Raw genomic sequence first — 24,729 nt, 5'->3', positions numbered from 1 at the left:
TGCTGCTTTCTGAGAGGACAGACGCTTTATCACGTGCTTTCTCCAACCTTTTCTTTCTCCCATGCTCAGAGTCGTACTGCCGTAGCGTATGTGCACTCAGAGTCTTGTCAGTATGGACCTCCTGCGAAGATTTAAGATCAAGCGAAAAAAAAAGAAAAGACCAGAAGCGGATAATGAAATACATCTGAGGGGCATATTTGACGGCGCGTATTTATTTGCAAAGCACCCGGGTTCACCCGTGTTTTCTACCCTGTCTAGGATGTTATCTTAGTTGTCGAGAGTTCCGCCGACGAACGGAAGTTTTAGTTGCCCCGTTTGGAACTTCCGATAAGTCTCCGACTAAGCGCCGTCGCGACTGTGCATGCTTCGACTGCGTGGGAGAGGCTTTCGTGCACGAAAAGCTATCGCGCTCCCACTCATTCGGGATTTTTCAGAAGCCTTTCGTGTACAGCTCTAGGCCAATGTACGAGTAGGGAGGTTCAGGGTGTCGAACCGAAACGTTTTTCGTTCCGGTTCTATCACAAACGGTCCGGTACCGTTTCTGCTCCGGAGCAAAAATATAACGGTTCATACCGGTTTTAACCGGTTCCGCTTCTGGTGTCCATATTCATTCCCAGAAAAAAATCAATGTTGCAAAATGTAAACCCGTTTATTCCGCATACATGGTATTCAATATTAATAGGCAGCAGTGAAATTGGTAGCTCCTGGTTCCTGTAGGTGACTGTCTGTTCAAATAGGCTTTCTCCTTTCTTGAAGGGCATGATACAGACGCACTTGTTTGTCGTGATGTCATACGTAAAGTACTTTCTTGCTGGATTGGTGTGATCGCGTCCCATCCGAATGTCTGTTACTGCTTCCTAGCCAGCAAGCACCACCGCACCAGTACGACGCAAATGGAAGAACACCTTCACTCAGAAACGCGCTCGAGGGCTCCGTCTTTTTTTTCTTCGTGTCCTGTCCAGAAAAGAGGCGCCGCTTCGCACGCGCTTGCCCTCGCGGATACGTAAATGTATTCAACTTCGCTGCTCTCAAACAAGGGACGCGTTGCGCAACATTACAGATAGAGAAGCCGTTACGCAGCCTCCTTGGGTCACTGTTTAGTTGAGTGTGTTTCCTCTTAAGGGGAAAGTAACCAGATAGAAGAGTTTGGGCGGATGAAATTAAGATGAACACGGCACATTGGTAGAGAGTCACAACCGGTCACATGTACCTATGAGTCTATGTGCGCGAACGATAAAACGTTACAAAGGGAGCCTAAGGGTAATAGTATACCGACATACATTCCACCGTAACCGCAACTCTCGTAAAGTATCCACGACATGACTTCAGAACACGCGACGTCAGTTTCATTCGCCTATTCGTAGTCCAAACCGGCGAAGTTTTTTCTTGGACCGAAAACCGTTAAATATTTTTTTCGGTTTCCCTCTTGAGCGAAAAAAAGGTATGCGGTTTCGATTCCGTTCCGGTTCGCACCAAAATAGCGTTTTTTTATGTTTTCGTTTCTGGTTTTCGGTTCGCTCCGACACCCTGGGGAGGTTAATGGCGAATTCGGGTGGTCATTTCATGGCAACACGACCTAGCGCTCGGAAATGGCTAGGTCGGCGCCCGAGCTGGATCACGTGACCGTTGCCACCGCAACGTGAGTGCCACGAATCTAGCTGTTTTAGTCACTTGGATCACGCTAGGGGCATCGCGGTCGACCGTCTTCGGGTTCCGTCGTCTGCTACACCACGTTCAACTTTTACGTGCGGACCAATGACTCGCCACCGTTGCAGTGCGGATGTGGCAACGCCGTATACCGGGTGTTTCAGTTAAATCCCCGGGCTAAATAATTCGCGAACCGGTGCACCAATCGAATAACTTTCTTTTTTACAAGTATCTGTCCAATACCGCCTACAAGATGCGCACCGCGTGAATGAGCGGGAGGCGCTCATTATTTAAATAAAAATTCAAATGAGTTTCGTGAAAAAAGCTAACTTCTAAAGCAGGGCGCCGTCGGCATTAAAATGGGTACTACCCCTTTTGGGACCTTCAGTGGACACCTTTTAGAGAAAAATCTGCCACCGAAGCGGGTCATTTGTTGCAGTAATTAATTGGTTTCGGTTTACGTATTTTTGTCGCGGCTGGTCGCGGCGAAGCGCAAAAGGACGTAATTCATTGGTGCAATTCATTGGTGTAAGGACGTAATTCATTGATGGATAAGGGAGTGAAAGAGCGTCTTTTTGCGCTTCGCCGCGACCAGCCGCGACAAAAATACGTAAACCGAAACCAATTAATTACTGCAACAAATGACCCGCTTCGGTGGCAGATTTTTCTCTGAAAGGTGTCCACTGAAGGTCCCAAAAGGGGTAGTACCCATTTTAATACCGACAGCGCCCTGCTTTAGAAGTTACGCTTTTTTACGAACGAACTCATTTGCATTTTTATTTAAATAATGAGCGCCTCCCGTTCATTCACGCGGTGCGCATCTTGTAGGCGGTATTGGACAGATACTTGTAAAAAAGAAAGTTATTCGATTGGTGCACCGGTTCGCGAATTATTTAGCCCGGGGATTTAACTGAAACACCCTGTATAGTTGGGCAACCCGCTGCTCGATCTTTCCGAGAGCGGGCGAAAAAAGAGCTGGCTGGCAATTCGCGTAGCGTAAAGGGCCACGCGAACATGCGAAATTGCTTTGCTTTCACCAAGCGCACATGACTGCTCGGGATCTGGCAAAAAAAAAAAAAGAAGAAAAAAGAAGAAGAAACAAAATGTTGCCACGAAATGACCACCCGTATTCGCCATAAGTTCGTTCAGTGTAGAGATAACTTGATGTATCGAGAAAAATTATCGGAACGCGTCTATTGGACGGCGGGCAGCACCGTGCGCAGCGCTGTCCAATAGGTGCGTTGCGATTACTTACCTAGACGCATCAAGCTATCTCTACACTGAACGAACTTAGCCACTTAACCTCCCTGGACTGAGCCCTGTGTGCTATATCGTTAAATTTTCGCGCCGCCAGCTAAACCACGGAAGTAGGAGTCACCCAAAATTCTTCCCGCATCATGACTCATGAGTCGTTAACCTTTTCCGGAGCTGTTATGGGTGGGAAAACGATTCATTGGGAGCACTAAAACTCCCCATTGTGATTCATGCTGCTCAATAGACGACCAGAGCCCCTACGTCATCGATCCCATTATGTCGCCGCGCAAAGCATGCTGGTGGGCATTGTCAGCTTTATCAGCCTATCAGCCGCAGCATTTTCCCAGCTTCTTGTCCACCAAAGTCCACCAAAGCAAAATATAACCTCGAACCGGTCTTCTCGTGACATCACATGTTTGTAAACAGAGGGCAGTGTATTGCCGCCCAGGAGTCACAGTAGGAGGGTATATGCCGTGAGTTGTCGCGGTATGCGTGCAATAGACCTCTCCTGCTTGTAAACAAATGACGTCATAGTGTTCGACAGCGCCACCAGTTTGGTAGAGTTGAACTACGCTCGAAGCTAAGGAGGCAACAAGATCGCGCCCGAAAGCCACGGTCTTGAGGAGATCACGATGGTCTCTGAAAGGGACGCGGCCTTCGGTCCTACGCAGCTAACAAATACCCATTCGTGGAACCCAGCCATCCCCTCTTTCAGTGTTCCAGTGTTCTTTCGATTTATTTCGGTTTCAGTCTGTCTACCAACGTTGTCATGACATTTCTCGGGTAGATGTGTATTATGAGAGGAAATTGCAAAAGCACACTTGGTGCTTAATGTGGCCCGCAGTCAGACGCATGTGACGCATCCCCCTGTTTTCTCATGTCACGTGGCTCAAAAATGCGCTCAAAGGCTGCGCGTGACGTCATGTGCATAAACATATTGCTAGAGCCCTGGACGGGCAATTCAGAAGATGTGGGTTCGAGTCCTACAGCTGGCTAACCTTTGGAGTCGAGAGTCTTAGTACATCGTACGCTACCCCCTTTGCGTACGTAAAGGATAGCGTTGATGGTTCTGCGCACGCCAATAACAGAAAGAAAGCTTCGCGCAGTGAAGAGCTTCCTTCTTTCGTTGGCATTCTCGTTCCCTTTCGTGCGGAAGGCGTTGTGCATCCCCTCCTCTTCATCGTTCCTTTTCCTTTTTTGTGTTTCTGCCAGTAAATTCCCTCCCCACACCTCGTCTTGTCGTGCTTCGGGGCGCTGCCTATCTCATACCATCTTTTTCTCAATCATCTCCTACATATTGTTAGGTAGAAAAGCGAGACAGGTGTAGCCAATGGAGGTAAGGTTCTTTATAAGCAGCAGGAAAGGATGGAGGCCGAGACCAGAATGAATTGGGCGCGGTCTCGCGCGATGATCAGAGCCATGGGGATGATTGGGATCGGTGATCTTCCTCCTCACAGTATAATCTACTCAGCGTTCTTCACTGTCTACTAAATTTTCGTGATGGGATATCACTGTGTTTCTTGGCCAACTGCCAACGTGTGCCACGTTTTTTTAATAGTTTTATTTCCAGCCATGGCATTTTCGAATCTTCCGCTGAAGTACTCAGGGGAATGCTATTTTAACCATGTTTTGAGAGGACGAGGAGGAAGGAGAAGGTGTGAATACACGGAACCTCAACCCCTTATCCTTTCGTGCATCTTTCCTTTATCTTTTTTTTTGTGTGTTAATAAACATATCCCCCTCTTCCTTGCACCGACACCCTGACCAGTGGTCCGTTGCCTTTGACTATCTTTGGCCGTGCGCCATAGCAGTTAGAAAAAGAAGAAGTAGAAGAAGGCACGGGAAGACGCCAATCCACTCTCCTAGTGGCTCACGGCCATCTTTTCATTGGAAGAAGTAAAAGAAGAAGCACCGCAGCCATGTCAAAAGAAGCTGGCCACTCTAACGAATCCTTCGAAGGCTTTACCGGAACTACCTTCTTGCAAACGTTCGCGGACACTGAAGCTACGACCCATGGTCAGACCTTCACTGAGTTGGAGCATCGAGTACCCCAGCCAACTGTACACGCACAGCCAGTTGGACCTTACCCTATAGCTCCTACGGCTGTTGCAGCCCCAGCGCCTACGACTGTAGCAGCCCCAGCTCCTACGGCTGTAGCAGCCCCAGCTCCTACGACTGTAGAAGCCCCAGCTCCTACGGATGTAGCAGCCCCAGCTCCTACGGATGTAGCAGCCCCAGCTCCTATAGTTGTAGTGATCACTGCTCCACCTGTGCTTCCGCCAGTTGCTCCGAAAACGGCAAGTCCGTCCGCCAAGGTTGAACAACCCAAGCCGGTAAATTTGTCACCACACCTTAGCAGAGCTTGTGACTTGCATCTGCTGTTTGCAACGCGCCAACAGCTGTCGTGACTTGTGTGACTTCTAACGCGTTCCCTACAGCAGTCGGTCGTGCACGACTTTAGATCATGAAAGTCGTCATCTATCCCGTTCAAGTTAGCGACGACTTTCGAAGGCCTCACTGCACAATTTAATAACGACATCGCCTGGAGCGCGTGGACATTCCGGGAAGGGGATCTAACCGGATATAAGCTACTCCACCCGCGTCACCTGCTTAATTTGTATCGCTCTGACGCAGGGTTCGGAATCCCGAGCCTTTTTTACAATCCCGGAATCCCAGGACGGGATCGGGATTTTTTTCGCAACTGTCTCCAGGATGTCGTATATAGTATTGAATCCACCTGTACAGCTACTTGCACTCTTGTACTCCAAATCCCAAACTTTCGGGATAACGCGATACGGTATGCTACGATATACGCTATGCGATATGATATGCTCAGGATCTGGGCCAAATTCGTCCCCTTTTTTCTCAGTCGCCAGCGGAGCCGGAAGTGAAACCGGAAGTGAAACCAGAAGTAAAACCAGAAGTGAATGTGCAACCCCTTCCTGAACTACCGAGCCTACCAGAAGTGCGTCTTTCTGCTCAAGGACCATCAAAAGGAGTCAAAGCATCTTCTCAGCCACAGGGCCATCCACAAGCGCCCAGTCCGGGCAGCGATGAGGTACCTCTTGTCAATCATGTTCACAACCGTCGTCTTCAGTGTCTTTTGCGCACGGCCATTCCAAAGATAATTGAAACTAACGACCATTGAGCATCTCGAGTGCCACTTACAATACGCCGCTAACTGAGGTTGACAGAGAACACGCTGGATCGCGCTGCGAGCATCCCTCTACATAAAGAAACCGCAGTTTACGTTTTTCATCTCCTCTCTTTCCGAAGAGGCTTCCCATTAGTGTCCGCAAACGATTTGTCCAATCACCTCGAGGAATCTTTTTCGGGCACCAATGGGAGGCCCCTTCGGAAAGAGAGTGGAGGGAAAGCGTAAAATGCGATTTCCTTCGCGTTTAGCTCACGAACGGTTGTTCACGCTCAGCTCACGGGCTTTCTCTGCAGTCCCAGTTGCTATGTGTGTGCATGAGGCTTATTTCGAATCAAATAAGATAATGAACGTCGCAACGGGTGCTGTTCCTTTTGTATCGGTGTCAAGGTAACTGTATCCCTCATACTGCGAGGAGAAATGGTTGCACTTTAGCGCCTCCTTAAGTTTGTTGCAGTTTTCTTTTACTCGGTGCTTAGCTGTTCACTGAGTACGACGATGCCACCGGCACTTCACGACACCTCCATCGAGTCGAGGAGAATCCAAGTTAATGGTGATTGGAAATGTACGTGTGGCAGCCAATGGCCATTCAGACCAATCGTCGTTCATTTCAATGTCCATGAATATGGCCGTGTGGTATTAGACATCCTCAAGAGCTAGCGCTGAATGATCATGGATATGTTGCAGCACCTGCATGAAGAAGGGGAGCATGACTTCCGTGGCCTGTGGTTTTACGCGTGGACAATGGTATCGGTAACTTTCATCATGCTGGTGGTTCCTCTGGCCATTTTCCTCCTCCCCTTTACCCCGTCATCCTTGGCACGTCGTTCTTCGCCTCGTCCATGGCGAACTGTCCTTCCAGACGACGAAGCAGAGGTACTTACGCAGCTCTGTCAACGTCCACGTGCCAAATGGCGCGTGGTGTCAAATGGTGGACATCACAATGCCAGAAAGTGGAAGTGAGAAAGGAGACTCGAGCGTACACTCTTAAAGCTGCACTCCACCCTAATAATCACACGATGGAACCAACTGTCACTCAAAATTGTTGTCAAAATGTTCTCTTTATCGATTTGTTGAAACTGGGAGATCGACGCCTTTTACCACTCCTGTTACGCCAACTGCTCGGCCTTGTGGTTGGTGCAGAGCATGTTACGCAGTGAACCGCTGTTGCTAATAGGAAACTACCAATGAGTCGGGGGAAAAGATCGGTGTACATACTCACACCCTGCCAAGTTAACGACCCGCTTGCACAGCGCTGCAACCATGGTGTAGCACGCGACACGCCATCGCTAGGTGAATATTGACCACGTCGTCCGGTGTTATTGTTAAGCGAGGAACTGCAGTACTAGCAGTACCTGCAGCGACAACGGGAGAGTCTTGCTATCAAGGGTCGCAGGCTGTATGTCTGGAGTGACGATAGATGTTATGCAAAATACCCCACAATACGGAAAACGAAGAACAGGTGCTATGCCCGTCTCGCCGAAGGACCCACGCAGTCGTACTGCCAACTGTAGTATGGCACAAGCGCAAGCTTGCCCAAATCACATTTCAAAATAATACTGCACTCACCGTAAAAACGAAAAACAGGACCAACTAGCGCCACCAATGCCAAACATCCCGAAGTAGTCTTCGTTGTGGTCGTAATAGTGTATGCACCCAAAATTTCCTACCCGTCCCGAGAGTACGAAGGAGCGAAGCACTGTCGTGACGGTGACGGACATACGCCTCAGCAACTCACACTGCCTACAGTAAATTGAAAGCACCTAACTTTACCGACCCTTCCCATCAAACAGTGTGTTCTTTGCTTGACCTGCCGCAATTCCGTTATCATTAGAGGAACCAGCGACATTTTAGCCCGTATAAAGCGTCTGATCCGACTGTCGCGCATGCACATTAGTTGTAGGACGCGTGACTGCTCGCTCAAACTACCACGATCACGCTCTCAGTCGGTCCGACCGATTGGCATTGGCATTGGCATCGCGAAGCAAGATGACGGCTGCTTTCAGCAAGTGGAAAGTTGCGTTGCTGAGTTATAGTGAATGTTATAATGGGATTGCCACGTACGTTGACTGTTTCGAACAATGTGTATCATCTGCGGGAAGTTGTTGGATGTAACGACGTATTGAATTGGGCATTTCACACGTTTCAACGTCGAATCTTGCCGTGCTGCTTGGGCATTTGTGCAACACGGGTACGTACCATTGTCTGCACTTTCACTCAATATGGGGCCCCATCTTGCCAGGACTTTCCCCATACTGGCTCGAACTGGGCAATATGGGGCCCATATTGCCCAGTTTGAGTTTGGGGGAAATCTTGGCGAAATGGGTTGCCCATATTGGACCCGTATCGCCAATGAACAGCCAATATGGGCCCAATATTGTGTGCTGCTTGGGTACTTCGCAAGGTACGACATGAAAGGGAAGCGTTATCGTGGTACAAAAAAGGAAGGTGTGAAGTCATGCATTGCCACCTGGAGGATGGGAATTTTGGTAGTTCCAATACTTATAAAAGAAAACATGCGAGCTGCCTTCAGTGTCCTTCATTGGGCAGCACCCTCGACCGCGGTAAACGACGGAATTAATAATTAAAGAAATTGCGTGGTTTGTCAGAAGGTCACATGTCACGCGATATCCAACCATAAGGGTGAAATGATCCCCGGTTGACAATTTAGTGCAAAACTAATCACTTAATCATCACCACGATACAATAATTGAATAGCTGAGCTGTGGTACCTCGTGTTTATAAACAGAAGTTCGCCATACGAGAAGCAGGGCGTTGTCACTCGTTGTCACTGTTCATTAAAATTTGGACAGGAATGGGGAGTAACTATTTACAGTGAGGGAGTAGCTTTGCAAATACAGAGAGCATGAGGGAGTAGCTCACTGACAGGGGAGTGAAAATGGAGTCAAATGGGAAGTTACTTCCCTTTTCTCAGAGTGCACTTCTCGTAATTAGAAATCGAGGTTGGAGCTAAACGGCGTCGATGTGCTCTAGCGGGTTCTCGTGACCTCTGTACACTCGCCCCAGTGACAACGACAGCGCAAGCCGGTGGCGACATCACAGCCACGTATACGCGATTCACGGGGGCTGTATTGTTAGCCATAGCGGTGAGGATGGCAGAAAGGCTGCCTTGAGGGAGATAATGGCTTCCTCAGCCCTACTCTTCATACCACTCTAGGTAGATCCCTCAAGATGTTCTGTGCAACATATTTTCATTTGGTGACTCAGCTGAGGGCAGAAGGCGCTGTGGATTCTCTTTTGAGTGTTTCATTAACGAATGCCGAGGACTAAGGCAATAGAACGTTCAATTCCAGAACGACCAATACCAGAGCATGCGAAAAAAAAAACAAAAAAAACAGCGGGAAGCCGCTTATGTTCAAAGCAGGTGATGAGGTCGTCTCAACGAATTATGTCATTACGTCATTATGTTTCTCCCTGTTTGTAGGCTAGGGGTGCTCCGTTGGAACCATGCGACGTGCGCCAGGCTCTTGACGAGGTCCAGGCTGTTCCGGACTCTTCGGTTACCATAGCTTTCAAACGGGACACTGCCACCAGACAGCACAGGCACCTGTACTGTGTCTTCGATAGCAAGTAAGAGCGGCAATCAGAATTTCATGGAGGGACCTATCAGCTTTTGACGTGACGACATTTGAAAAGAAGTTTGTGTTACTGAAATCAGTGGATATGTTTGCGCTGCGAAGCCTTCCAAAGCACAGATGCTCCGTTGGAAACATTGCCGTTTTGGACATAATTTAGAATGGGAGAGGGGGCTGACTCATCAATCGGAGGGGTACTCATCAACAGAATGAACCGGGCAATATAGATTATCTTCTGAAATGACATATCCAAAGTTGTTCGAATGTAACCAGAAGTGAAATTTTCTTGAAGAAATTCGATTGAAGCGGAACTCTAGTCAACTAGCCTTGTAGAATACACGGCCCTTTACCCCAAACTCAGGTTCGACTACAAGTAATATACACCGGCTAACTTGCTTTCTCCTATGTTCTATGGAGCCTTGATTTGATTCTCTCGCAACTGACTGCAGAGCAACGGCAAACCGATAAATTGTACAGAATGTGTAACCACAGTTTTACGCTAAACAGGTGATAACACAACAAGTACTTGAAGGTACACGAATATACCGAGTCACGCAAATTTGTGCACACAATGAATCCCATAAACTGATTCTGCCCTTCGCAATCCTGGCACAGGTACTACAGGAGGTCACTGCCGTACGCTCCCAAATTGATCCCTTACTCCTATTGCTCCTACATTGTATTTTATTCCGTGGCTCTGTACGAGTATGGAGTCTACTTCAAGCGACCCAGCCTGGACCCCGTACTCATCCAATCGTTGAACGTATGTACGATACCAATGATATGCTACTTTGACGTTGAAACGGCAAGAGATAAACTGATGTTCTGAGGCTGGAACAACATAGAAGGGACAGATACAAACAAAGCCTCAAATTGCCTCAAAAATTTCTTAGGCAATTTGAGGCTTTGTTTGTATCTGTCCCTTCTATGTTGTTCCAGCCTCAGAACATCAGTTTATCTCTTGTTCAACAGGTGCCGCTTGCGTCGATTTCCGTCGTATGAATGTGTGTATTAGTGAGCAAAAATGTAAGAGTGAAAGGAGGGTGAGTGAGAGTGAGTGGCTGGTTTGTCGTCCCTTCAGATGACGCACCCCGAAAGTCACTGGAGAGGCGTGTTAGCTTAGCTCAATTGGTACAGCCCTGGACCGGCAATTCAGAAGATGTGGGTTCGATCCCTACAGCTGGCTAACCTTTTCAGTGATTTTCATCTTTCATCGTTGAAATGGCAAGCACTCTTTGTATGTCGTGGTGAGGCTGCCGTGAAGTTTCCGTATGCCAGACAGTACGCCATCTATTGCAATGTTACCCTCGTTCGTATTTAGTCAGATTTATTAGGAAAATATTTTTCACAAATAGCAAACGGAGTCTTTTGTACAAACCTGACAAAACAACTAGAGTTGGAGAGTTAGCACCATTTCACTGTGACACGGTTTTCATGGTGACAAAGACATGTGCGATGAAATATTCTCAACCACACACTGGCGTGTCGGTACACCCTTGGAAAAAGGGTGGAGGAGTTTTAGGAGGTAATAGTTGTCGCATATGCTGTGCCTAAAACGTTGCAAAGTTCTACCCGCTACCTCACTCTCTCCCACGAATGACAGGGTTATCACTTCTGATTCGGAGAGCGAAGGGGCGTACGCCTCTTTGTGGCAATTTGGATATATGATAATTGCTTTTACCACCCTTTTACACCCCTTATCAGACGCTATGCTGGCCCTAGGTGGTAACTATTGGAGTTACCACCTTTTCACACCATTTTTCCTTAGAGCCTACACTCTTAAAAATGAACTTCACCGCATAGCACGCTCCTAGCCAACCATCATCTCGAATGATATCGTTGCCTCTCCTGATTTGTTGAAAACGGGAGGCGTACGCCTTTTTGGTGACAATTATGAACCGCATAAGTGTCACAAAAAGGCGTACGCCTCCCGTTTTCAACAAATCAGGGCAGATAACGTTATCATTCGAGATGATGGTTGGCTAGGAGCGTGCTATGCGGTGAAGTTCATTTTTAAGAGTGTAGTAGTACTTGGTATTCTAGTCGCTAAATGCAGTGATGTCACTAGGGTACGCGTCACCACACTCTTAAAAATGAACTTCACCACATAGCACGCTCCTAGCCAACCACCATCCCGAATGACAACGTTCTCGCCCCTGATTTGTTGAAAACGGGAGGAGGAGCCTATTTTGTGCCATGCATAATGGGCACAAAATAGGCTCCTCCTCCCGTTTTCAACAAATCTAGGGCGAGAACGTTGTCATTCGGGGTGATGGTTGGCTAGGAGCGTGCTATGTGGTGAAGTTCATTTTTAAGAGTGCACGTGCGGGGGAGCTCTCTGCGTCATGAATCCCGACACCCTCCCCATATAATGGATCAATTTCCATGACGGTACTTGATAAATAACAATATCATACCACAGGTAGAAAAACAAATCACGTGCTCGCAGTTTGCTTCCCGTGTCACCGCGGAGGTATACTGCATGGCGCGGCGCGTCACCCAATGCGGACCGCACCCTTCGCACCCCCTAGTGACGTCACAGGCTAAATGGCTTTTAGATTTGTTCACAATCAATGGGATACTTCCTTCTAGTCCTTGAAGACAGCAGGGACCTTTATACACGGCTTGAAGGACCAGATTCCGTTGCTTCTGACATTGGGTGGAGAATCCTCCGATTCCCGCAACATCTCCAGGGCGTTGCGGTCGTCTTTCACTCGGCTCACACTTGTCACTATGCTTGGCCAGTTTGTACACTTGTATCAAATGCAGGTAGGCAATGTCTCGGTGACAGCGATACCGCGATCTACCTCGCAGGAATCTATATACAGCGTGTTTCAATTAGATCCCCTGGCTAAATAATTCTCGAGCCGGTGTACCAATCTAAGAACTTTCTGTTCACAAGTATCTGCCGCATACCACCTACAAGCTAAATAATGAGCGCCTCCCACTCATTCGCTCATTATTTATATATGTTTCGTGAAAAAAACGTAACTTCTAAAGCAGAGCACCGTCGGTATTAGAATGGGTACCACCCCTTTGAGGACCTGCAGTGGACCTCTTTTAGACAAAAATGTGCCACGCGTTACGGCTCGACGCTCCACCCCGTCTTCCCGTACGCTCTTTTCAGGTGTAGAGTTTCCTTTATTCTTTTCAGGCCTGCCGAACAGGGGCATCCTGCGCTCATCGTTCTTTCACAGGAGGTCATTTTATTTGTTGCAGAACACCGCAGAATATAAAAAACGTAGAAAAAGGGTCACTACGGTGCACTGAATTGATGTAGTAATTTCGAAAGTAGACGTAAACCAAGTAACCACAACACCCATCATCGTGAAATCGTAACTCTACGCTAACGATGAAAAGGCCCGTTTCAGTGGCACCAAATCTATGTACAAGGGCCTGGCGTAAACATATTTAATAAAGAATATGTTATTTGACCTACGACGCTGACAGGCACTACAGTATAGGGGGATTCATGATTTTAAAAAGTTCCACAAACATATACTGTTAAAACAGAACTTCACCACATAGCACGCTCCTAGCCAACCATTATTCCGAATGATACCATTCGGTGTCCTTATTTGCTGAAAATGGGAGGAGGCGCCTATCTGGGACACGTTATGCATGTCGCAGATAGGCTCCTCCCCCTGTTTTGAACGAATCATTTTTCATGACACAGAATGATATTATTCAGAATGGTGGTTGGCTAGGAGCGCGCTGTGTGGCATAGGTGGGGAAGTTACTTTTATTTTGTAGTGCACTACCGTTGCTCACTACTTTTTCGAAGAGTAACGCGTTACGTTATTCGTTACTGTTGCGGTAGTAGGTAACGCGTTACTAACGCCGTTACCGCTGATAAGTAATGCCGTTACTTTTACATTACTTCACCAGTTGTCCTTGTAATATGTACCGTTTTTGGTTGAGTCACACAGGTGCATTCCGCAAATCAATACAAGCAATGTTGGGCACAAACAAGGGTCACGCATGAACACAACTTACATGTACGATTTATTGCAACGCAGAAGTAGTTGATGTTCAAAATTTTCATCGGTGAGCTGCGCCCGTTGGGCTGAGAGGACGCCTAATGACCAGTGAGTGCTCCTTGTCAAGGTTGATAGAGACGGTGACCTTTTATCTCCTATAGTACAAATCCAAACAGCCAATTCCTTGGTACTTTGTTACTTGTTCAGAGGGTAGAGGCTATTTTTCTGCCGCTTTTGCCCCATTCGTCCGAAAAATACCAGAGGGAGTGAAAAACAGAGGTGGTAAACAAAGGTGACACCTCAACCAGGGTAGGTCAACAACCCTTCTTTTGCGTTCTTCGTGGGTGTCGATGTGACCTTCTTGTTATTGTTGAAGATGAATAGAAAAAATCTGGGATTTTCCCGGATTCTGCAGGCACGGTCCTCGCTCAAGCTTTCAAGTTCCCGAACACGCAGTAACGCATAACGCCGTTACGCGTTAGTTGTCAAAAATGTAATGACGTTACGTTACTCATTACTTTTCTCCCAAATGTAATGCGTTACCATAATTCACTACACGAATGTAACGCGTTACCGGTAACGCACTACTTTGTAACGCGTTACTCCCCACCTATGCTGTGTGGTGAAGTTCCATTTTAACAGTGTACAACCAGACACCCGATATGCACTTCTTTAATTTCGAACGTTCATTCAAACTTTATAAAATGCTGCAGGGCATCAACCTGGACTGGGACCACCCGACTGGCCGCTGCGGTCGAACGAACGATGCTGAGAACTTAGCCGAATTCTTCAAGCTCCTTCAGCAGAACAAGGAGTATGTTCCACGAGAGGTGTCATTAAATTCGTCAAAAATAGATTTAACATAAAAACAAATGATAAGACTACATTAGCTTAATTAGTGCGTGACACGAATGCAAACGGCCTCAATCTGTGACAAAAGTCTGAGTGTATTCCACACTCTTAAAAATGAACTTCACCTTATAGCACGCTCCTAGCCAACCATCATCTCGAATGATATCGTTATCTGCCCTGATTTGTCGAAAACGGGGGGCGTACGCCTGTTCTGTGACAATTATGACCAGCATAAGTGTCACAAAAATGGCGTACGCCTCCCGTTTCCATCAAATCAGGGGGCTTAATCGCTTCATCGTCGTTACGGTCGTTACAAGCTAACGAGTGGCAGGAAATTCAAAAAGGCGGGCGGGAAATTTAAAAATTTGGGCACGTGAAAAAACACGTGCACGGCGCTCTTCGCGCGATACGTGAAGGGCGCGGTACACGTCACGCGCAATGTATCACGTGCCCACCTTTTTGAATTTCCCGCCACTCGTTAACTTGTAACGACCGTAACGACGATGAAGCGATTAAGCCCCCAGGTTCGATAACGATATCATTCGAGATGACGGTTGGCTAAGAGCGTGCTATGAGGTGAAATTCATTTTTAAGAGTGCAAGTAGCGTTATATGACGGTATGTATATGACGGTTCTCCTGCGCTTTAAAAGCAGAGCTTCACCACATAGCACGCTCGTAGAACCAGAATCCCGAGTTGCATCGTTCTTTCCGCTGGTTTTCGGAAAACAGAGGCGTACGCCATTTCTGTGGCATTATGCAGTTCACAATTGCCACAAAAAAGGCGTACGCCCCCGTTTTCATCAAATCAAGGGAGGGGACGTTGTCATTCAGCACGATGGTTGGCTAGGAGGGTGCTATGCGGTGAAACTCTGCTTTTAGAGCGCAGGACAACCGTCCTGAGGCGGAAATAAGTTATCTCTGCACTCTAAACACAGAATTTCAAACTCTTAGCCAATCACCATCCCGAGTGACATCGTTCTTCCCCTCGATTGGTTAAAAAGCATACGGCGTACGCTTTTTTGGAACACTTTTGCAGTTCTAAAAACGGCGTACGGCCGGCGCTTTTTACAAAGCGGGAGTGATAAATGTATCATTCTGTTCAATGGTCGCCTTATTTTATACTATTAGAAATGAGCTTCACCACATAGCACGCTCCCAGCCAACCATGATCTCGAATGATATCATTATCAGCTCTGATTTGTTGAAAACGGGAGGCGCGCACCTTTCTTGTGACAATTGAACGGCATAAGTGTCACAAAAAAGCGAACGCCTCTCGTTTTCAACAAATCAGGGCAGGTAACGATATCATTCATGATGATGGATGGCTAGGAGCGTGCTATGTGGTGAAGTAGAGTATTGGCAAGACGACATCCGATTTCACAGCAAACACACTCTTAAAAATGAACTTCACCGCATAGCACGCTCCTAGCCAACCATTATCTCGAATGATATCGTTATCTGCCCTGATTTGTTGAAAACACGGGGCGTACGCCTTTTCTGTGACAATTATGAACAGCATAAGTGTCACAGAAATGGCGTACGCCCCCCGTTTTCTACAAATCAGGGCAGATAACGATATCATTCGAGATAATGGTTGGCTAGGAGCGTGCTATGAGGTGAAGTTCATTTTTAAGAGTGCACGCTCTGGGCCAACCACTATGCCAACTGGTACTGCTATCGCTTCTGATTTGAGGAAAGAGAGGGCCGCATACACCTTTTTATGGCAATTCGAATTGCCACAAAGAGGCGTACCATCCTATTTTCAACAAATCGGGAAAGTAATAGTCATTCTGCATGGTGGCTGGTTCCGAGCGTCCTTAGTCGGGGAAGGACCGGAAGTCTTCGTGGCACCGGAAGTTGTGACGCGGGTCTTGTTTATGTTTACACCAAAATGTTATGTTGTCGTTACTTCAAGCGCATGATTATGGAGCTGCTATTATTAATACCTTCAAGGAATCATCAGACTTTCAGCAGAAATGTTAATTGTGTTTGCTGTCTGTCATATAAGCTTCACAACCTTAAAAATACTCGAGAAGTTAGCATTACCTCTTGAGTTTTCTGTTTTCTTTCAGGGCGCATACCTTATATGAAGTCAGCAATATCCCACATAACGTTTACATGAGTACTGTAGCTCGTACAGAACCATTGCTTGAAAATTGCCTTGGTACAAACTGCTGCAGCGGGCTTCACCTTCCGGCCGATCTCATTGTGGCGTTGACGATTCCTGCAAAGAAGACAGAAGCCAAGAGCTACGCTATAGACACGTACGCTTCCCTGCTCGACCATATCTTCGTGTCCACGCACAAGATTAACTTGGGACGGCGCATAGTCGGTTGTCCAGGACGAAGGCAGGACACTACAAACGCCTTGAAGCAGATAGAGGGCGACCTCAGCAAGCTCGCTGCTAAAAAGGTACAATTTGGAGGCACACTCTTAAAAATGAGGGGGGGGGGGTCGAGGTAGCTTGCCGTTGTTGGCCGCACTCAAGTGGGCATCGTCACTCTTAAAAATGAACTTCACCGCATAGCACGTTCCTAGCCAACCATCGTCTCGAATGATATCGTTATCTGCCCTGATTTGTTGAAAACGGGAGGCGTACGCCTTTTCTGTGACAATTATGAACACCATAAGTGTCACAAAAAGGCGTACGCCTCTCGTTTTCAACAAATCAGGGCAGATAACGATATCATTCGAGATGATGGTTGGCTAGGAGCGTGCTATGCGGCGAAGTTCATTTTTAAGAGTGCAGGTAACGATGCAGTACTGCGTTTTGAATGCGCTATTCCATTGCTTGCTGAACCTTGGGTGCCTTCACGAACATCTAAGAAAATTCCTGTCATCCTGAGTAGTATAGTGTGTCGGGCACACGCTGCTGTCCTCGATCGTGTTCTTTCCTGGAACACACTGGCACAGCTATTGAGGATAGCCTTGAGGAGTTTTCTCAACGTTCGTGCAAGCCTCCATGTTAATTACCCGTGCATCCACCGCATAGCACGCTCCGCGCCAACAATTACCGCGAATGATAGGCCAATATTGCCACGAATGATATCACTTCTGATTCCAAGAGAGTAAGAGAGAGAGGGGGGGCGTAAGTCCTTTGTGTAAATTTGGGTAGGTGATAGTTACAGGCACTAACAGGGGAGCGGTCTTCGTCCCACAAATCGTTCTGGGCCAACAAACCTTCAGACTCGTGTATCATTTTATCTTCCGATTGGAAGGAAAGTTGATACACAAAAAGGTGTACGTCCCCTTTCTCAGCTTATCGGGAGACAGAGCGATAGCATCCACGATGACGATTGGCATACTATGTGCTACGTGGGCAAGAGCACCATCTGTTAGTGCCTAAAAATCCACTCTCTAATGATCCAAAATGATACATAATGACACACAAAAAAAGTCTAAGCCCCGCTCTCTCTTGAAATTAGAAGCGATAACCAGATCATTCGTAACAGTGACTGACGCAGAGCGTGTGGTCAGCCATAATCCCGAATCACATCATTCTCTCCCTGAATAAGTTGAAAAGCCATAGACGTATGCCATTTGTGACATTTACACCCTAGACAGACGGCAAACTGAAGGCCGTTGGAGGAACAGCCGTAACTGTACCCGTAGCCCAACCATTATTTTGAAATACATCGTTCTCTGCCCTGATTTGTTGAAAACAGGAGACGTACGCCTTTCTTATGACAATTATGAACTGCATAAGTGTCACAAAAAGGGTATACACCTCCCATTTTCAAGAAGGGCAGAAAACGATGTCATTCGATATGATGGTCGGGCTACAGGTGGAATTACGACCGTTCCGCTAACAACCTTCGGTTTGCCGTCTGACTAGGGTATTATGCAGTTATGTTAATTGTCACAGAAAGGTGTACTTCCCGCTCTCGCCAGAGATCAGGAGTGATAATGATATCATTTACAATGATTGACCTTCACCGTGGTGAGGTTCTGCTAGTGTGTACATTATTGTTTTTGTATTTGTATCAATTTCACTATGAAGGGATATGAGGGTTATGCTTAAAAGGGAAGGATACTCGACGAGGTACCTGAGCTTGTGAAAGCGACGATATGATGAAAGGAAAGGATAGTTTCTTAACCAATGCCAAGTAACAAGTCTCTGTGTAAAACATTTCCATCAGGGTTCTTTGGTACGCGTGGAATGTTCGAAAATATTTAAACAAGAAGGCGGCTTGACGAGTTCAAGAAGTTCGATTCCAAATGTCATGGCGAAAGGAACGGGACTCACTGTTGTGTCATTCGTGAGTCGTGTCATTCGTGAATTAAGCTCGGATGAAAGCGCCTATTCCGCTTCACCTGTTGTAAACCGCGAGGTCTCTCATTGGTCGCCGCACGCGATCGCAGCGATGATTAGGCAGCACGAGAAAAGCGGAAAAGAAAAACTGTGGCCTTCCATCGCGTTTAAAATTTCTTTTACCACATTTTCACACCCTTTTGTCTAAGAGTGCGATGTTTTTGCACTTTTATGCCCCTTTAACTCTCATTTGGTGCCAAACCTGCGTACTACCCACAGCCTGGAAAGCTTAGGCATGTGTCGTACAAGGTAAACGGGACATATAGCAGGAGGTCGTCTGCGAAACCACGTCAGAAGACAAGATATTAGAGATTCCACACAATGTGGCATCATTACAGTAATGTACTTGTACAGGAATGTACAGGAAGTACTTGTAGCATAAAGTACTCAAGTAGCACTTTAAGTACACTTCTTAGTACTTTATTTTAAGTACATTTCAAATAGTGCACTTTATACTCTACTTCAAATATTACTTTTCCCAGTACTTTCCCATCAAGTACCCAAGCAAACAAGAAGTACCGGAAACTATGTTCGTGCTTTTAGAGACCGCATTCGAAGAAAAATTAGCGGTAAATGCGAGAGAAACACGTTGGCATTAATGCCTTTTCCCGTCTATACTTGACTTCCGCATATCCACTTCCGATCTAAACCCGACTTCTTGTTGCCCACTGCTGGGAAGGTACACAACATCATCGGGATTTTGCGTTTACGTGAACTGATAAACGCTACACCAACGTCTATAAGCAGTTTTAAACCATAAAACCGGCCAGACTTCTCCGGCTACCACTTCACGACCTGGTATTAGCTTCATATAAGGGCTTTGATTGAGTAGTGAAAAGCAGTATAATTATCGATATGCTAACTGCAACACCCAACCAAAATATGAATTATGCTTATCTGAACATGCTATTGAAATTCGATTACGACGCACAGGTAGACACATTTTACAACGTCACGGCGAATGATCTGAGTTTGGTCGAGTTTGGGACTGTAGTCGAGTATGGGACTGGCAGCAGCTGTGAGATAACAACAACAATAACAAAGTCCCAGGGTATCTTCCAAGAATGCTTTACATGGTCAGTGACACCATCGGATAGTGTTGTGGTACTCATCTTTGGACACAAGACTTGCCGGTCACGTTAGGACATAAGAAGAGAATGACTGTTGACCAGATGCTCCCAGGAGCTGAACATTCAGGTCAGGTCGCCACCTGTTAGAAGGTTTACGGAAATTCCACATATTGACAATGTCGTCCATGGTGAAGCTGATTGTAAACGAAGAAAAGGAACGAGTAACGTAGGTAACCAGTTACTGATTTTTGTAACTGAATAAGTTATTAGTTGCAATTTATGGCAAAGTAACTAGGTCGTTACTTCGTTACCAAAAAAAGTAACTGGTTACTGGGTAACGACGTACGTACGATTCTGACAATTGCCAAGAGTGCTGGCTAAGGTGTCGAATAGCAAGACATAGCTAAAAAACAGTGTAATGCAAAGGAGTCAAATTAAATTTGCCATGTACTTCATGAACACTTTGTCTAGTACTTTGTACTTACTTGAAGTAGATATGCAATGGCACTGTACTGTACTTAAGGCGGACTCACTTTTTAAGAAATCTATGGGCAATTTTTGTTCGTACGGTTCTCGTAAACATCGCTAGATTTCTACACGATGCAGGCAGAGGCGTGTTCCCCTCGTGTTTATCTAGGGAATGACATATTCTTGAAGGCCTGGCGAGATCCACTGATTTTCGGCGAATTAAAGTTTGTGGAGTTTTTAATATATGGGCGCCTATGGGAAATGCAACAAAATCGCTTCTCTCCGCACGCACACCTGCGATATTTGGGCCAAAATGATGTCATTCCCTGCATTAACAGTCGGCGAACTGATTACAATCAACAAATTCGACAAGTTTATTGCAGTTTTCAGGATCCGTGCGAATGAAAATAATGACCTTGTCGTTTGCTGTCATCTTCTGCACGCTGGCGCCGATTGCATTGTGCGGGAGCAAAGCAAAGCGAAGAAAACAATTTTGCGACGGTGCAGCCAACTCTCTCCCGAAGCGAACGTTAACTAACTAGACCGCATGAGTCCGCCTTAAACTACTAATGATGCCGGGGACTTTACGTTAACTCGAATTTTTGGGACATTTGCCCATCACTGCTGTCATACACGTGAGTGAAGCTAATTTAGTGTTCATAACACCTCCAGCTGTGCTACTCCATCTCACTGGGTCCTGATACTTTCACGGCAAGGACGGCCAAGCTGGGAGTGAGCAGTTCCGGACCTGCCACTATCGGCAAATACACTCTACAACCCAGCAAGGCTGGCTATTACGAGGTAGTGTGCTGCAGTGGCTGTATCTCCCAATGAGAATGCTGCATTCTTCGTTTTGTCTTGGGATATTTGTCAGAAAATTTGGCACTTGGAACTTTATGCGTTAGAAACTACGCCAGATGGATGTTTTCTCAATTATCCCATTCTATGAATATGCTATGTTCGCGGACATATATGCACTAAAAGCACCTGAAATATGAACGCAACTATGCACTGAAAATCTGCAGTATTCAGTAAAAAAAAAACACTGAATACATGTAATGTTTTCCATTGTTTGTGGCGCGGAAGCAATGTATACAATGGATATTTGACGACACAATTTGAGTATTTTATTAAGGATCACAGAGTAAAATTAGGCTGCCTTCGTTCAGCATAGCAGACTCGCGCGACACACAGCGCGGCATGCGGCTGAAGGCTTTGCTTCAGCACTGCACTGTGTGCGTATTACAGTGCGAACACCGTCTGTCGTCGTAACGGTATGGTAACGGCAAAGGAGGTGCTGAAGGCAAAGTACTGCCCATCGACAAGAGACGGTATCACGCGGTTGCGCGCGCCCTCAAGTGAGCTGCGCAAGGCACTGTGGGTACCTTGAGGGGCGAAGCAGCGTCGTCTGCTAACTCCTTATGACAGTGCACCTGCGCAGTTTGAAACGCTGTTACGCACTGAGCTTGACGGTGGGCTAGCTCACACAAGTACACTCTAAATCTTTTCACACCTTTAAAGGTGTAATAACGTGCATGTGCACACCTTTTTAGGTGTAATTTTCGTAACACCGTAATGGAGCACGGTTTCGCACAAATTTTCTTTACTCGAGTGTTGTCTGTCCTCCAAAAATTCAGTCTTGCAACATCTCAACATTGTTCAACAGTATTGTAGACACTTGCGCGTGCTCGATTATCGATAGCGATGCATATATGCATTAGCTCGTACCTACGATATCCAAGACATAATGAAAGCAAGATTTGCACTGACACTTGATCTTTAGTAATGCTTTCCAAATTTTGTAAAATATCATCCTGGAGATGCAATGTTACGCAACCAGGTTGAGTGTTCATAGCGCACACCTTTAAAGGCGTGAAAAAGTTTACAGTGTACATATTTCAAAAGTTTTGGCTCTGCAGAGGAGTCACAAACAGGATGGGACGAGGGGCACAGACTGCACACAGGACAAGGTCCTCTATGCGCAGCTACTCAACGTGTTGGTCTGGTCAACGTCTGGGCGCGCAACACGGTCACCCATAGAGTCGCTAAATAAGCTACGCTTCAGAGTATCAACACTGAGGCAAAAGGGTTCGTTTGAGCCGCCATGTTGTTTCCGTTTGACCTCCAGCGCCATCCATGGACCGCTCTAGTGTTGTCTTGTTCCACAGCCGAACTTCAGCTTCATCTATTTCTACTCCCGAAGTAGAGGTGGGGCTGGAGATCAACCAGAAAGAAATGGCGGCTCCAACTCGCCCTGTTGCTTTCTGCCTCTTCTTCGCTTTCCTCTCTTACTCACTTCTTTGGCTGCTGTAGTAAAGCACGTGGAAAACAAGGTCAGCGACTCACACTCGACTCATATGTCGACTGAGAGACTGGGCGGGTTTTCTCTCCCTCAAATTTCCCACAATACCTTGTCTCAGCCACACGCGGCGCTGCTGCATGCCAAATAGTCTATTGCACGCGCACCAAACGCACTCCGACACAAGGCGAAGGCGCGAGCATTGAGTGTCGCTGTACGAACTATTGTGGGTTAGTATTCCGCGCTGTGGATCCGCTGGGTCACCAGGTCCCGCTGAAACATCGATACTATTCTATTCGGACCGGAATTTTCGCCAAGGAGGACCAAAGCCTTTCCTGAAACCAGCAAAACCTTGGGCTGGTGGGTGGGGTGATGTAGGGGAAAGGTGCGGTCAGCCTGCTCCACAGTGGCGGTTCGGTGCACCAAGGGGAAAAGAGAGAGAGAGGAAGGTGAAAGAGGGAGAGAAGAGAGATGATGGTGGCACAGGAAAGGGAGGGGTGTGCTAACCCTCTTGCGTTGAGATTTGGGTAGTCCAAGAGCAAGAGGACTACCCACCACAGAAAACATGCGAGCATCCCTCAGTAGGCCTTGATTGGAATGCTCCCTGTGCCACGGTAGCCACCAGGAATATTGGCAAAGTTACCCGATGAACAACAATGCTCTCACACCTTGCTGCTATGGCAAAATATGCATTCTGCATGCTTTTCCATGCGAAAAAAAAAAAAGCCAGAACGTGCAAAACGTTGATTTATATGCATCATAAACTCCTCGGAGCAGTCCCAATCATGTCGAGACAAAAAATAAAAAATAAAAATAAAAATCACGCATATACATGAAAGTCCGCGCTTTGGTGATAAGTAATACGTGAGAAACGGAAGGAGTTCTCCTCATCTTTACTAAGAAAGGAACATATAACACACTCATGCCAAATGACACAGGTATCACTTTTGATTTGAAGAAATGAGATGGGCGTACGTCTATTTGTGTCAGTTAACATATATCTCAAATTGCCACAAAAAGGCATGCGCCTCTCATTTTCAACAGATCACGAAGTGGAGAACGACATCAATCTGAATGGCAGTTGAAGAGTGTTGGATGCTCTCTGTTGTAGAACCCTTCCTCCGTCATGGATCTTATGATCGTTTGATGACACCAGAAAGGAATGATCCAGCTGTGCCGTCTGCTGTCGACCAAACATTTCAGTACAGCGCTATTTCTTATAAACTGTAGACATGGAATGTTACGGTTCACCTGTTAGCTTTTTTGTTATCGCTTTTTTCTTCTCTCGATTCGTTGCGTATTTCAAAATGTTGTACGTATGTCATCTGCAATCTCCTCTCATCGTCTGCATCCCTCTGTCGTCTGCATTCTCATTGGCAGGTCTGCAAGCTAACCGGTGTCGTATCGACGGGAGATCCGGAATGTTCGCTCAGGTACGAGTTGGACGAAGTGGCGGGAAAGTTCCTTCTTGCCACTCACGTCACTCCCGACAACGTCCGCCACCGAATACAACACTCGTACGTCGGCGGGCTCGCCGATATGTGCATCGTCGTTTTCGACATGGATCTCGACGACTACATGGGGGCTTGCAGGGAACATGGTAGACAGATGTCTCCACTTACTGCAGCCTTGGTGTCTGCCTAAAAAAAGAAAACACCACACATAAAAAATAGAAAGGCATTCCATACGAATTACGTGGTCGAAATATCAAAATCATATAAGGGTATTCATAGTGAGTCACTCTGATTGTACGAATAAATATTTTTCAGTCAACCTCGGTCGTGAGTGTGTGACCTCCCAACGCGAACACATTGCATTTTCTCTTGATAACAGGGTAACCAGGAAACTACAAGGGATGCATGTTGCCTAAATTTTGTTTTAGGACAACCTCGAGTCACGAATGAAAAGTTGTTCTACCTGGACAATCAATCAATAAAGTGGTAAACTCATTTTACTGATTGATGGCACGTCAGCAGATAAGCCGTCAGAGTCACCAGTAGTTCCACGAGCAGCAGCACCAAACTGTCTTATACCCTGACGGCTCACAGTTAACTTTTGGTATTTCTTGGAGATGAGGGCCGAGCAGGCTGTACAGG

At 46.6% G+C, this 24,729-nt stretch overlaps 1 protein-coding gene across 2 annotated transcripts; it reads left to right on the top strand.

Moving 5' to 3' along the window:
* Nucleotides 1-4,816: 4,816 nt before the first annotated feature.
* LOC135393343 (uncharacterized) lies at nt 4,817-24,400 on the top strand. Of its 2 annotated transcripts, XM_064623813.1 has the most exons (10): nt 4,817-5,234; nt 5,771-5,959; nt 6,743-6,931; nt 9,501-9,646; nt 10,267-10,414; nt 12,244-12,420; nt 14,345-14,445; nt 16,665-16,896; nt 21,007-21,135; nt 24,014-24,400. In XM_064623813.1, the coding sequence occupies exons 1-10, from the start codon at nt 4,821-4,823 to the stop codon at nt 24,275-24,277; spliced, it is 1,989 nt and encodes a 662-aa protein (XP_064479883.1). In that variant the 5' UTR covers nt 4,817-4,820; the 3' UTR covers nt 24,278-24,400. The 2 variants fall into 2 exon arrangements, with proteins under 2 accessions (XP_064479883.1, XP_064479884.1); XM_064623814.1 differs by lacking the exon at nt 12,244-12,420.
* The last annotated feature ends 329 nt before the right edge of the window (nt 24,401-24,729 follow it).

The sequence above is a fragment of the Ornithodoros turicata genome, chromosome 4 (genome assembly GCF_037126465.1).
Source record: "Ornithodoros turicata isolate Travis chromosome 4, ASM3712646v1, whole genome shotgun sequence".
Classification (NCBI taxonomy): Eukaryota; Metazoa; Arthropoda; class Arachnida; order Ixodida; family Argasidae; genus Ornithodoros; species Ornithodoros turicata.
Note: the sequence above shows the minus strand (reverse complement) of the source record. Positions and strands in the feature narration are given on the sequence as shown.